Source organism: Mycteria americana, chromosome 4, assembly GCF_035582795.1.
Source record: "Mycteria americana isolate JAX WOST 10 ecotype Jacksonville Zoo and Gardens chromosome 4, USCA_MyAme_1.0, whole genome shotgun sequence".
Classification (NCBI taxonomy): domain Eukaryota; kingdom Metazoa; phylum Chordata; class Aves; order Ciconiiformes; family Ciconiidae; genus Mycteria; species Mycteria americana.
This window is the reverse complement of record NC_134368.1, coordinates 82928202-82943567: the sequence shown is the minus strand read 5'-3', so window position 1 is coordinate 82943567 and position 15366 is coordinate 82928202. Positions and strand designations below refer to the sequence as shown.

General features: G+C 37.3%; 1 protein-coding gene and 1 long non-coding RNA gene across 6 annotated transcripts in view; one reads left to right on the top strand and one right to left on the bottom strand.

Moving 5' to 3' along the window:
• The window catches only part of INTU (inturned planar cell polarity protein), a 56560-nt gene that overhangs the window by 10800 nt on the left and 30394 nt on the right, over nucleotides 1-15366 (top strand). For 4 of the 5 annotated variants that reach the window (XM_075501116.1, XM_075501119.1, XM_075501115.1 and 1 more), the window contains exons 2-3: nucleotides 289-875; nucleotides 12468-12553. In XM_075501116.1, the coding sequence (XP_075357231.1) occupies nucleotides 289-875; nucleotides 12468-12553 (673 nt within the window). The remainder of the gene's footprint in view (nucleotides 1-288; nucleotides 876-12467; nucleotides 12554-15366) is intronic. The other variant, XM_075501120.1, reaches the window with a different exon arrangement.
• Nucleotides 7822-14999, bottom strand: LOC142409491 (uncharacterized). Its single transcript, XR_012775653.1, has 3 exons — nucleotides 14954-14999; nucleotides 13678-13771; nucleotides 7822-8227 (listed from the first exon to the last, which is right to left on the bottom strand). It is a non-coding gene; the product is annotated as an uncharacterized LOC142409491 (long non-coding RNA).

The window sequence follows — 15366 nt, the reverse complement described above, 5'->3', positions numbered from 1 at the left end:
TGTTTTTTGCAATGGCTGTTTTCCTGTAAGGCGTTTGAGGAAACTCTTTTAACATCTGGGAGGGATGTCTTTCCTTGCCATATCTATCATTTGTCCGAGAGGAGCTCTTACCCTCATGGCAAACTTAAAGCAGTTGAGCTTTCAATATTCAGGAGGCAACATTTTTTTTCCCTTTTTTTTTTCCCTTGCACTCTCCCCATGCCCTCTTTACATAAAGTAATCAGATGTCACTTGCATAGCAGTCTTCCTTATCAGAGCTGTCACTGATCATTCTTCTTTCTTTCCCAGTGACCTTGAACCTGAATGGTTGGATGGTGTGCAGAAAAATGGGGAATTATTTTATTTAGAATTGAGTGAAAGTGAAGAAGAAACTCTGCTTCAGAACAGCTGTCCAGAAATGCCGGCAGTGAATCATGTCAGGTTTAGTGAAAATGAAGCTGAAGTTATTCAAGAGGGATCGCGAAAAGAAAGGAAGTATGAACTGAAGAAGCTGACCAAAATATTAAAAAAGAAGAATCTTTTACCAAAGCATTCTGGTAAGAAAGGCAGCGGAAGCTGTAATGTGCACTCCACTGGTCCTACTTCCATATTGAAACACCAATCTGCTCAGAAAATGGGTGTCACTGTTCAGCAAAAATACAAAGATGTATATGTTTATGTAAATCCCAGAAAACTGTACAGTGCTGGAGAAGATGAGCAGCGCAGGCTGCTGGAGGCCTTAGTAGGGATTGTCCATCAGTCTTCATGGAGCAGCAGAAGAGCAGAAAAACAAGGCAGGAAGGATAAAGTCATCAGAGGAATTGGTGAAGAGAAGCTTGTAGTACATGGCTTGGTGCCAGGTAGTTCAGCAATGAAAACAGGTCAAATCTTGATTGGTAAGTAATTGAATGAATAGTTAACTTCTGCACTCTTCCTTTAAAATGAAGATTTTTTTTTTTTTTCCCCCCCGAGGCAGCTGACTTGACTATTCCTGAAACATAAACAATTACTTATGACAACTTTTTTATCAATTCTTGAGGAATTATTTTAAATAAATGTCATTGCATCTGATGTTTTGTTACCTATTCAGTTTTACTATATTACTGGTTTTAAGAACATGTGACATAAACTAGAAGGTGTTAATATAGTAAGGAGATGACTGTCCTTCAACCATACAGGGAGTGAGCAGCTTGAACTTGGAGCAACAAATACCCCACCACCACCACGTTTAATTTAATACAGAATTTGCTCAGTAGATAAGTGGGACTGGGGAAAAGCTATAGTCTGCCAAATATTGTATTTTGTTTTCATTCTTTTCCACACCATCCCCCTTAGATAAAAAGCTTTACTGTATATGCTTAAATGGATTTTGTACCCTAAAAATGAGGAAAAAATACTGAGTAAGATATATTCATATGTTGCAAACCTTCTGCACAGCCTTGTTTGGATATTCCTCTGTTTAGCAAGTATAACAGCTGCTTCTTCAGCAGTTGTGATCAGGAGGCCTCCAAATACATAGTGGGGCTGCAGTTTGAGGCGGCAGTGAGCCAGTACAGCCAGTTCTCCTTTGTGTTGGTTTGGCTCTTGTCAGACACTTCCGCGAGCTGATGCAACTAAATAACCTGGCAGAAAACTAACCCAGAAGAACAATTGCCTGTCTAGTTTTTGCTGGTGGAGTAAGTTAAACTTGGGTCACAGAAGGTCTGACAAGCACCCGAGTGTGAATAACTGAGGGGAATGAACTTCTGTGGCTGGTCGTGAAGGAGCAGAATACTCCCACTTCCAGCATCAAGAGGCCATTAAAAGGACTCTGCACTCACAAGACCCCAACCTCAGAGACAGTAAATGTGAGAGACAGTAAATGTGAGACAGCTAGCCTACATCTGTAAACGGTGGAAGGTTGTTTAATTACCCTTGAAGTTGATCCCTCGTAGGGAGGGGGCAAAGATGTGATGTTGGTTAGAAGATCATGAAAATCTTAATACTATAGTAGCACAAATCCCACAAAGTCAGCATGAGTGCTTTTGAAATTCCAATGTTGTGTGTGTAAAAAGGCAAATCGTGCTTTGACTAGCTGATTCTTCTAGCATGTGTTTTTGGTAGGGATGCTAAAGAATACTCCAGAGGGAAAATTGGATAACTTTCAAATTTTACCAGAAAGAACTGATTAGTCAAGAAGTGGGGGATGCAGAATGAGGGGGAGGAGGGAGGGAGTTTCTGCTTGATCTGCTTAATGGTATTTAATCTAATTAGTGTAAGAGTGGGTATTTATAACCTGTAAGTTAATTTTGGGACACAAATTTGTATATAACTGCATGTTTGTAAGAGCAGGTATGAAGTCAGAACAGTGTAGGCAAATACCAGATCCAGGAGATAAAGCTAACCTTCTAAATGGAGATGGTACTTCATCTGCAGCACTTAATGCTTCCCGGAGCTAGTGAGGACAAAAACCGTGGGGTTTTTGTTTTGTTTGAAATAGAACAACATTTAAATTAATCTAAAGAGTCTAGCAGTTTTAATATGTCCTAGGCTATCATCAACCAATGTTGCCTTGTTTTTGCACATTGGAAACAAATACTTTTAAGCACACTGTAGTTATTCAGCTCTTAACCAGGAAAATGAGCTGTATTCTGTGCCAACAGTATAAAATGTATAATTTTCATATAAAAATACTTTCAAATTATATATCTATAGTGAACACTGACTACCCTGGAATTTTTATGTGGTGTCTAGAAATAGGGATGCTTTGCATAAATAAGATGCTCAGGTTTCAGTGCTGTCTGCATAAAGAATATACAGTAAAAAATTTGTTCCGGTAAAAAAACTGTCTGGTTTACTGCTTCTGCATTGCACATCAGAGGATGGGATAGCAATGGTATACACTCAAAGCCTGATTTAAAAGCAACTGTAGTTCAATAGATAGTCTCCTTGGATCCTCACAGGATCTGAGGTTGGACAGAAAGTTCAAGAAAAATACAGTAGAACTTTGCTTTTTGTTGTTAAAAGTAAGTTTTAGGAATCCTGTTGTGAATTGCAGAAACAGTCAGTAAAGAATATTTCTGTGGTCAGTCTAAAATTGAAGTATTTGCACAAAAGTTAGCAGCTTCTTGAGCCACCATGAATCAGGAATACCTGATCAGTAAAGCATGATGCCTGCTTGCCTGGTGTGGTTATAACTTTGTTCACCTTCATTGACCTGCATAAGCATAGATACTAACCTGTTCTTGTTTTGCTTTTTAATATTCTTTTGAATATCTTAATAATGCTTTTTAATATAAGGCTATATTTAATAATAGCCTTCAATGGTGTGCAGACCATTCTTTGTAGTGGTCTTTTGTGAAGCAAATACTAAGTATATTTTCCTTTTAAAATACATGCCTTAAAATGACATACTGTGGTCTTCCTGGTGACCAGTTTTGCAACACGCGTTGCAGGCAAACTCTCTTGACTCGGAGAGTTGTTACTGAATTTAACTTTTTGCCAATTAATATAAAACTTCAGATCACTGTTTCAGGTGCTGAGAAGAGGAAAACAAAACAAGACCCCAAACAATTAAGAAAATACCTTTTTCCCTGCCTTCTCCAGGCTCAGCTTCAACCAAACACCTCTCCTCTTCTCCCCTTTCCCAGTCTCAGGTACCCTTGTTTTCACTGCATGTTAACACTGTGTCCCAACCCTTTTGGTGAGGTAACGGGTGGCACAAGAGGGTGGGATTGTGTGTGTGTGATGTTTTCCTTCTGCTTGCTTCATTCTTGTTTTCCTCTGCTGCAGCATGACTCTTCCGCAGGCCACAGCCCATCGGGGTGGGTCCCCTCCGTGGGCTACAACCCCTCCCCTAGTGACTGCTGCTCTTTCTTAAATGCGTTTGGGCAGAGGTGCCGTGGCTCCCCTGGCTAGGCGATGTTTTGATAAGCGGTGAGTTGCTTACACCAGCTTCAGAACTGGCTATGAGCAGCACAAGCTTATGACCTCCTGCCACGCATGTCACTCCTGCTGCACACCGCTACCAAAATCCTGCAGTTATGGCCGATAGAGTGTTCTAACTCTCCCATCTTATTTAAAATTTGAGCTCTCTAGATTACTTTTCCCAAGACTTGGGTTTGTAATATGTTAAATAATAACCAAGTTACTGATTACTTTGTATTTTCATTGGCAAATTAGTTAATTTGTCAGTGATAAGTATGGTAGCAACTTAAATGGCTACCAAGGTTGAATCGTAAGGGAGACTAAACTCTCTTTGTTTTTTTCACTCTGAATAAACAGTTACAAAGTGGTTATTGCTTTAACACTTTTTAGTAGAAATAACTGCTTTTTCCCCCCCTAAATAATCACTTTCCTCAGGTGGCTTCTTCAAGTTATTCTGAAACGTGTATCCCTTATAGCTTTGAACGCTTAAAACATCTGTTTATTATTTGTGCACTACACTTTAATTTTTTTTTAAGATTGCATATGGAAGTTGTAAGTCTTCTTGCTGTACTTTATTAACCAAGTAGAATGCAGGCGCTGACCATATGAAAGTAAATAAAACAGTTTTGCAAGCTAAAAAAACCCTGCCGCTTTGTAACTCTGTAAAAAGATGCCACTCTATCCATGTGTTGTTTATCAGTTCATTTATCTTTTTTTTTAATGTCTAGCAGTTCAGCATCCATCTTAAATTTTCAAAACAAAAAAAGCCCTCATTGATTTTTAATTCTTGCTGTCACTTTCATTTTGGTTAAGATGAAATACAGTTGCTTTTATCTCATGGTTTTTAAGTGTCTTTTGTGTTTTTGGCAAAACTTTTTTCTTGCTTGAGTTCATTATTAAAAGTATGCAAAGCTTGGTCTGCTATGTAAAAGTTTCTAGTCTCATCTTTGAGCGTATCTTCAAAGATAAAAAGCTCCACTTAATATTCACTTTTAGATCCAGGCAAATAAGGGTTGTGATAGGAAATGCCATTATAACTTGACACACACCTCCCTAAATTGAAACCTATCCGATTCACAGCAGGGGATACTTCTTATAAATGCTGTTGATCATCATCTTTACTATAGTACAAATGGAAAAGTAATTCCAATTACACTGAAAATACAGGAAAGCTCTTTTCACTAGCAGAGAGTACTATTGTTACCCTCTTTGAGATTATCTTCTGTTCTTGTTGCTCTCATCACTGAATATCTGAACGGTTTGCATGAATTCTCTTGCCTGATCACTAGGTACAATTGTCAAAAAAGTGTGAAAACTACCCAGGGACAGGGATTAATCTTGGATGATAGTAAAGATGGGCTATAATAATCCAGTTTTGAACAAGCATGCAAAAGATGCAGGCTGCTGTTGCAAGCTTCAGTTGAAAGGTCCAGATCCCAAGCCCATTTACTGACAAATGGTTTTCTAGGGGTTTCTAATCCAGTAATTCTGTTGATGTTATGTGGGAGGGTTATTTGTTTTCCCCAGATAAAGAAATGTTTAAGTAGTAATCTTTGCTCATTTTAATAGTAAAAACCCAGATATTGCTGTTGGAGTTCTGACATTTTGGTAAACAAGGCCATCGTTGCTAGAAAGGCAAGTATATCTGTTAGATTTCTATAGCATAGGCTAGTGGTTTAAGATAGAAATCCATTTACAAAAATTAAGCAACTTGCAGTCATCTTCCAACAATCAAAGTAAATGCTGGTTTTGTCATTTGCAGACCATGGAACTGAGAGTCCTGTCAGAAAAATGTCCTTGAAAGGACCAAAACACTGTGAGAGTTTGAGATTTTTATGAGGAATTACCATATATGGTGTACTTGTTGAAAAGGCTCTCCAAAGTAGAGATGTTGGGCATGCAAGATAGAAATACAGAGCTTGCATAAGCTTTGCTGTGTTCTCACTGTGGAGTTTGGGATGTCGTTTATGTTCTTTTAATCTCCTCTTGAAGCATAACAGCATTGGTTTGGGTAAAAGCAGCCTGCTAATATATAAAGCAAGTAATTGATCTGGCTTTCTTCAGTAGAATGTGTTCCATACTTTGCCTTTTTTGGAAAGGAGTATGTGAACATTTATAAGTACTTCCACCAAGTCATTCCCAAGAACAGAGGAAACTAAATATCAGGATTTCATGAAAAAAGTGTCCTCAGTCCTCTCCCATGTGAACAACATGGTTCTGATTTTAATTCAGCTAAAAATGTTCACTTCCCATCACAGTATGGAAGTGGTATTCACTTATCAATCAGTGTCCCCTGGCTTAATGCAAAGATCTACTTTTAGAAATGATGCTTGCAGGCTTATCTCTAGGGAATGGATATTTAACAAAATAATAGTCCTGTGTCTCATGTGGCAAAGTGATAGGCAGCTCTGAAATAAACATTAGGGATGCCAGCAGTCCCAAAGACTTTTCTAAACTTCATCTTTAAAAAAGCAGGAATAATTTCATAAGCTGTGTGCAAACTAAGTGTTTGAGATGAATATACGCTGTTCTTAGCTACTACTGACTGGATGTGAGAAGTCTTTTCTAATGAGAAGATGGAAGGACAGAACAAAGAAAATAGGAAAGAATTCCTGCCTCTCTTCTCTCTCTGCTCCATCACTCTAGTAAAATTCAGTTCTGCTTGGCATTGTGTGGAGAACATATATGGACATCTTAGTTCCTTTGTGGAGTGAGAATCTTCTTATAATAAGTGATAGAACTCAAAAGCTTGATTATTCATTATTATGGGATTAAAAAAAAAAGCTTACTTTTATTCCTTAAAGAGAAGGACATGTATTTTTCTAAAGATAAATTTATTGACTCAAGGTCTGATATCCTGGAGCTGCCTGAAGAAAATGTATTTCCTCTGTTGCAGTTGCTCACTGTCTCCAAAAATGAAACCAAGTGAGGCTTTGTTCTAATGTTCATCTTTAAAGATATATGCTGGTGACTTTCATGACAGACAACAGTGATCTTATTGCTGGTAGAAATGCAAGCCAATAAGAGCAGGTCAAATGCTATTCTATATAGTATTATACAGTAAAATTTTTGTATACAACCGTATTGTTGAAAAAGCTAAAAAAAAAAAAAACAAGGCAAAATTTTACATTATTTTATATCGGGTTTGAAAACAACATTTCATGCAAATGTCTGCTTCTTGTCTATGTAAGTATATATGTCTACTTCAGCAAAAAGGAAAAAGTTCACTTTGATCTCTGAACTTAAGAGAAGTCAGTTGGAGGGGGTTTTTCACCCACTTCATAGAGCACAAGAATGATTGAAAAATGTATTTGCAGTACCATCTGTACAACTTTTTTCTCTCCGCTAGTGAAATGTCTCTACATCTGAAATTCAGCAATGTTTTAGTCTGGGAAAATTTGACTTAACTCTGCAAACCATCAAGTTAGATGAACTGAAACAATTGCAAACACCATTTACCCTTTTATTTCATTTAACCTAAATTGATTAAGTATTAAGTCAGTGAAATTAGATTAAACTTCATACATTTGCACTATTTTTTTGATGGACTTAATGTCTGAAGACCTAAGTCAGTCTCACTTTCTGTAAGTTTGTCACTGCTAAAGGGGAGGAAACAATTCTCCAAAAAAGTGTAGATGTGAAACTCTCACAAAGGAAGACTTGCATATATAAACTCTTTCGCTGGCATTAATTATCACACTGGGTAGATCTTGTGGTCATGTTCTGCTTTAAGATAGTCTGTGTTCATAATTTTACATACTTCCTATTGTGCCAGTGATGTCTTTCATTCTGTGACTTCATAGTCTCTATTCTTTGCATGCTGTTGTTTTTGGCAAAAAGAAAAGAAGGAAAAAAAAACACAAACACCCCCACCACCACAACCATCCACCCCCAATTCTGGAAAGTCCATACTGATAAATGTAGATTTTCTCAGTTGTACATCAAGTTGCAGTTCTTTAATAGTGATACAGCATTTTCTGGCAAAATGAAGGCAGCCTTACAGGACTGCTTTGGCTCAGTCTTCTGGAAAGCTGTTCCATTTATGGTACATGATTACATTTTTACAAATTGAATGGAATAAATATTTACTGCTGCAATGAAAGTTTTGCATATGTACGTTAGGCGTCGAATAAATGAAACACTTTGAGTATACAACATGTAAATACTGATGGATCTTCTTCTTTCAAAGTGTCTTTGTATATTCCCCCCTGGGAGATGTGGTTCAAAAATATTCCCTTAAGTGCTAAGGTGCATATGTCTTCACAAAATGTGTGCAGCTTGTTTGAATGGCTTTGTGGATTAGATGACTCGACTGTTGTCTTTACAACAGAATTGGTAAGGTCTGTAGTAAAACAAACAGAACATAAACAATTTTTATTTAAACAGTGCTCCAGATGAGTACAAGAGCAATTTATGCTTTCTCTTGTATTTGTGAATGGTGATCTTTAATACAGTGTTCTTTGACAAAGACCGCAGTAATTCTGTTTATAATTTCTTGTTATATTAGAGTAGCCTGAACGCTTTGCTTTTGAGTGCCAGTTTTCAAGTCCTGGGGCTCTGGCATGGACTTACCAAGTTGCTTTTAAATGCTGTTTAACTTTCAGTTTTCCTGTCTTTGAATTATTGTTGTGTTGAAGATTTGATAGGCTAAAACTTCACTGTGCCGTGCATCAAGAAATACAGAGGTTAGGGAGAGAGCTACTATTACTTGAAATAGAAAAAACAATTCATTCCAAGGAGTGATAACATTTTTGTGTGTATAATAAAACTTAACCTTTTCTTGGTTTTGCTGTAAGAAAGAGTAGGAATGAATTTTCCTTTAATGTAACATAACAGTGAGCAGCTAGTTGTTGCCTACTGTATTAAAGAGGAATATTGCTTGCGTTTTTGGGGGATTCTGTATTTCCTTACTGTTGGTTAGTTAAGAAGAATGGTCTTTCTCTCATTGGCCTAAATTGTGTTTTGCACTGATTTTGAGCAATCGACCTAGTACCTGGGAAGAATTCCAGTTGTATCTGATGGTATTTAACAGCAAGGTAGAAGATAGAAATAATGATAATCTGTCAGAATTCTTCTAAACTTTCAGATTCTGTTGTCTTTACTACATTCTCAGGAAATGGAGAGACCTTAGAGACACAGATTCTGCTTTTCCTTAGTATGCACGTCATTATCATCACTGTGTTAGTTTGAGCTGAGCAAGTCTTCTCCCTAGAAAACTTGAAATATGTACTGAACCTTACAGTTGTTCAGTGCTTTCTTTCTGCAGTTGTACCTTTTTTTGCCAAGTCAAGGCTTAAAGTATAGTTATACTACCATGCACATTTGCTATGAATCCATATGCTTTTTCTAATCTCTTCACACTGCCTGAAAGAGTGATGAGCACTGCTGCTACTACCTGGCTGAGGATTTCTCTCTTGCAGGTGTAGTTGAATACTGCTGTAATGCTGCCTCTGGCTTTGTACATGTCCTGGCGCAGGAGGAAAGGACAGGTGTCACGACTGCAGCTTCTAGCCTGTGTGTTCTGGAATTCATATAATTCCCTGAACCCTGCAAGTGTAGCAGCACTAGTCGTGAGGGACATGCTGGTTTATTTCACTTTTTTCAGTAAGGCTCACCTAAGTGTGATGAGATCTAAATGTAGATACAAATAATAAAACAAACTGTGAACAGAGGAAATAATGAACTGTCCAACTGTCTTTGGATTTACATTCTATCCACATACCTTCACTGTGCCAGTCCCAGAATTCCTCCCCTCGTGCCTTTCCCCGCACATGGGGATACCTCATGCTGCTCTTGTAATACCATTCCCTCTGCTGCTGGACAGCTTTTTGGACAAGTCAGTGTTTGCTGTGTCTGACTCTGAACTGCCCTTGTACGGACTGGCCAGCCTGGAGCACAGACAGGACAGGTGATGAGCTCAGGGTGCAGCTTTACCTGGGGCAGGAGAGGGAAGGAAAAGGGGAGGGCTTCTCAATCCAGCAGTCCATTAAGAGAACTCGTAGCATGTAATGTGACTTGCGCCTTCTCTTCCAGCTTTGGCTGAAATTTAGTAAGGGGATCAAAGCCATTCATAGTACAATTGGAGAAGCCTCATTTCCTTAGAAAACAAAGCTCAAGAGTACCTAGTTTGAAAGAAAATCAAGTACCTCAGTCAATCCTTTGTTTCTTTTTTTGAGTCGTTTATTAAGTGTCTCATATTAGGTTACGCTCTTTTAAATGCTAATATTAGTGATCTTGGAGAGGATGTGGAGGTATTTTTTAAGGGAGTCTTTGTGCAGCTCAAGCAAAATTAGGGTTGGTTTTCAATTTGCTCTTCCAGAGCAGCTCTTGATATTTTTAGTTCGCACCTGTAAGGCATAAGAATGACCTTGAAATCAAATCACTTTCAATGTTAAGTAAGAAGCTAATTTCTTTTCTTTATTTCCCTTTCTACAGACAGAAGATACAAACTGGAAACTAATCAAGTTTTTCACCTGACAGGACAGAAAGCAGAGACAACTGAAAGTGACACCAAAGAAAATCAAGTAGAAAATAAGGCCTATTTTGTTACTCTGAAGTTGAATATTTGGCTCTGGAAAGGACCTAATGAACCATCAAGTCCTATATCCTGGTGTCACTGGCAGTCACTTTGTATAGTTCTTTTCACAAATTTATGTTGCCTCATCTTAGGTATTTTGCCCTATTTTAGAGGGCAAATTTTCTAAAATTTAGAGAATTTTAGACATTCTCTGGGACTACAGAACCTTCTGATTTATACTCTAGCTGCTTTCACGCCTAGCCTTTACTCACCTCATCTTTAACCAACATAAACAGGTTCTCCATTTCCTGTGGTCACTGCAGTATTACTTCTATGTATCTGATCTCGTTTGATTTCATTTTTCTTGAGCACAGGTGAATAGAATTATAAAGGGTACTCTGGATGGGATCCTATCAGGTCCATTAATGCTCACCACCTACATTCAAAGGAAATGCCTTTCCTAATGCATCCGGGTATTGTGTTTGTCTTTTTCATGTTTTGTGTTACTTGGCTACCTTCTTGAGAATGAATATACTATTTAATTCCATTATATTTCTGTTATTCCAGTAATATTTATTGGTTTCTTCCTCTGTGATACAGTGCTTCCAACTTTGGATGTTGACATTAGAGAAACCATGAAGGACTATCCTTTTAGTGAGAGTTTTTCTGACTTAGGTTCAACCTAAAATCTCACCTTAAATGTTGGGCTGATGTTTTAAATTGCCAGCTGAAGTAATCAAATTTTTGGTTGATTTAGTGTCCCACTACCATGCCTGAAATATCTTTAATATGTATCCTTTTCTTACTGCCGCTTCCTTTTTTTTTTTTTTTTGAAAGATGAATGGCCAAAAACCCTTCTATTTTTACTTTTCAATTTCTATTCCTTTTGACAAGTCTAAGTAGTTTTATCCCGTTATGTCATTTTAGCTTTATGTTTTCTAACTTCACAGGTGTTTTTTTCACTAGTGTCTCTCATCTTTCTTACATACTCCATGCTTAAACCTGCATCCTTTTTGAGGGGGATGAGGCAGAGGTTATCAACTAATTATTACTGGGATACTTATCTAGAATATTTTCCCTCACTTCAGATAGAAATCCCAGTTTGATTTTTGTACTTTCATGTGGATTTTAAGTTTGTAAGCTCTAATTCAGTTCGGTTTGCTTTTGTAACTAGTGCCTTTAATTTATCAAACCTTTTCCATTTGTAGTTAAAGACATTTTCTTTGGGATACTGGTTTTTTTCTCCCCATTTCCAGTAATGGGAAGAGAGTCAGATTTAAAAAATACAAGATGTTGTTAGGCAGGAAGAACTGGCAGATAAAAGCATGAAGAGGGCAGAATAAGAAGCCACATCAGTGGACAAGGCACGGAAAAGAAGAGAAGGGACTAAATTGTGATGTGGCTTGAGAGACAAAAGGAGGTGTAGGGATGAAATGAGGAAGAGGGAATGATTTTCTGCCAGTTTAGTGACCTAAGCTGAGTTACTAATACCCACGGTAATTGCTAGGACTGCTTCAAAGAGAGGGGCTCAGGGGTGGTGGGATTCTCCCATAGTTAGGCTCAGCCAACACTGGAAACCTTTGGTGTAAGTGATGGCCTAGAACTTGTAAGCTACTACAGGAAAAGTGAATTTTGGAGTGCTTTTGGAACCAGTAGTGTTTGTATCAGTGGAGGTAGCAGTGGAGAAGGATTGGCAAGGAACAGAGGTGGTTTCAGGAGCGGAGGGGGAAGTAATTCTTGGGCATAACTTGATTGGTGAAGTTGTTGAGTTTTGTGATCAAGTAACAAGAGTGATATAAGCCTGGATGGAGGGGAGAGGCTTTGACAGTTATTTTTGTAAAATGATACAAGTGTGGCAGTAAGGCCTTAAGAGCACTGAGGTAATAGACTAATGTTTCTAAACATAGTAAATGTTGCATGTAGAAACCATCTACTTAAATGTAACAAAAAGACATTTATGATTGTTTGAATGGCATACTAGTCTTTAAAACAAAACACTGCTTGGCTTTGTACTGTGGTGTAATACCATCTAAGTTTCTCATGCTTTTGTCTGTTTTATCTCCAGGAGATGCTCTAGTTGCCGTAAATGATGTTGATGTGAACACTGAAAACATAGAAAGGGTTTTGTCTTGCATTCCAGGTCCTATGCAGGTACAGTAGTTGAACATTTATTCCAAATGTCCTCTGTAAAAATTAATATTGTTTCTAGCCTTTTTTCCTTAGGAAACAGAACCTAGGTGGTCTTTCTCTTAGAACTTCCTCATCTGCTTTTTGAACACATTGGTTGACTTCAGTCAAACTTAGAGTAGAAATTTCAGAGTTTAATTCTGGTAAGTTTTGTGAAAATAGGTAGGTGCAAATAAGTGACTCAAGCCAATGTCCCATTAAGGGACATTAGGCACAGTCCAGCTGTTACATATTCTGTTTGTCATTAGCCAGTCAGAAAGCACCTTGTGCAAGAGGTAGCAGCATACCTGTAGGTTCAGACTAACCATGACACCTGATTTTTTTTTGCCCAGTGTGAGAATCAAGGTATTCTATGCTTGCAGAATTCTGAGTATTCGTGTTTCTCTATGAGAACTAGTACATACATATGTGCGAAATAGAGTTTTATTACTTTTCCTGCCTAGAAAACAACTTCTTGATTATGTTACCACTTGCATCAAAATTAATTACTTCTTGTTGAATACAGTGAAGTAACTCCTTTGAGACCTGCACAAACTTTTAGCCAGCAATAGCTTTAGTTATGGACAAAGATGGCAAGTATGGTTGCTTTGTGAGGTGTTATTTTGAACACTCTGATCTCAGCAAATGAAGGACAAGGTATGTAATGTTGTGATGCCTTGCTCCTGGTGGGTAATAGGGCTGGAGATGTGCAATCTGGCAACAGCATGTATGAAGCAAGATATTGACGTCTAGCTTAAAAATAAATATGTCAACCGCAGAATAGTAGTGGCTTTTTTGTCAATTACCATTCTTAAAACGGTAATAATTGCTATGGAAATACTTAAATAAAATTATCATCTCTTCATCCATATAAGAGAGACTCGCAAACCCCAAGAAAGTAAAAAGAAGCCTGAATTAACAAGTAGTGCTAGTAAAGATATTTAAGAGCATTCAGATGGAGAAATTGATACCACTTTCATATTTAAATAGGAAAATAAATTCTTGAGTATTTAAGAGCTTTTAGATTAAATACTTTTCAGATCTTTCAGAACTGAACAGTGATGAAGATTGATAGAAGTCAGCAATAAAAATTGATACAAAAAGCTGACCTGATGAAGAATGTTTCTTCTCCCCAAACCTACTGCACATATCTTCTCTTCTAGCTGAATAATAATTTTTGAGCTATAATGAAGAATTAAATAACTAATAAAGAATTAGATAGCTATTTCAGAATTAAACCAGGAGAGTGTTAATTACCTAGGATGTTAGTAGCATAAAATTAAGTATTTTGAGTTATTCTGGTTAAATCCACTTCCTGGTGGACAGGAAGACAAGGTAGAAGTTGCAACTTAGAGATATGACATGGAGCAGGTTAAAATTATAGTGTCTCTTACAGTATGTCTGTAACCTCTTGGTAGTTTTTCTTCAGGTAGAATATACGAGGTGATAATAATAGAAATGTTTTACTGTCCAGAGATAAAAAGAAGTGGAAATTTTAGGTTTTGTTAAACATGCTTGTGTTTGCAACTTACGTAGTGTAAGTGCCTGTAGAACTACATCTGCAACTGCAGTAAAATTGAGTACTAGTATGTCAGTTTAGGAAGCTTTCCAAGATATTTAACAGTATGAAGCTTGCCTAAGCTACCAGAGTTGTGGTCAGGTATTGGCAGAGCTCCATGGTAGAAAAACCTTGTCTTGCCTGTCTTTGACCAAATATGGAGTTGCTGTAACTGTTATTAAATACAGAATGATTAAAAAAGCAGAGATTATATAGTTTATTTAATTGTATCCTTGCTAGAGTATACGTATTACTTGTTGGTAAAATGCTGTGCAACCCTTTATATAGTAGTTACTATTAATGCAACATTAATGTTTACATTGTCAGTAAATCTAAGCAGACAGCGATTACTTGAAATGTATAACTGTTTGTCATGTTGGCTTTCCAAAACCTTTTATTAAAGTGCAATTATTCCTTTTTTACTGTGCAGTCTGAGTCAAGCCAGAAGAGTGATTGCTGAAATAGACTAGTGGAGAATTTAAATACAGAGTTCTGGGGTTTTTTGCAGTGTAGAATACCGTGTTCATGCTGCTGAAGAAACAGAGGGTGGCTGTTTCTGAGATTTAGTAATAAGGACAGCTGTTACACAAGCAAAATTGTTAACGTATTCTCATTCATTGTACATTGCAAAATATCAAAGAAGATGCAGTTAAAGCCGTTTTACCGTAGTTATAAGTTATTTACATAAGCAAAGTCACCGCTCTTCTGGGTTCAGTGTTAAAAATTACTAGAAGTAATTTCAAAACCTAATTACTTAGATTCTCTCAGTTGCAGCATGTGGCATAACATGTCTCATTATTGTATTTCCAGAATTTTGTTTTTCTTACCTCAGTTTAGGCAAACTAGCTTCTAGGCATGTAAGGGCTAGTTGAGTGTATTTATTGAGCAATAGAAGTCCAAATGCTACATCGGGTTTTTTGTGGGCTTTTTTTTTTTTTTTTAAATGGCAGAACTGTTTCTGTTTGGGTGCTTGCATGTCACCTAATGAGATAAAGTCCCAATGCTGATTAAAGCATTGGATACCCTGTTCAGAAGTTCTGTAGCAGTCACTGAATGTGACAGGACAAAGCATACTCCTCAATGCTTGAGTTATATGTATGCTAAAGTTATATTCTGCAGTCTATACAGTTTTACATTTCTGTAATCAAAATAGCTGCTGTTTCCTATCACCACAAGACAGAAAAGACAGAATAGAAAGGGGAAGATATGCTAGAAGAATATACTTTTCCTTACCCTGACA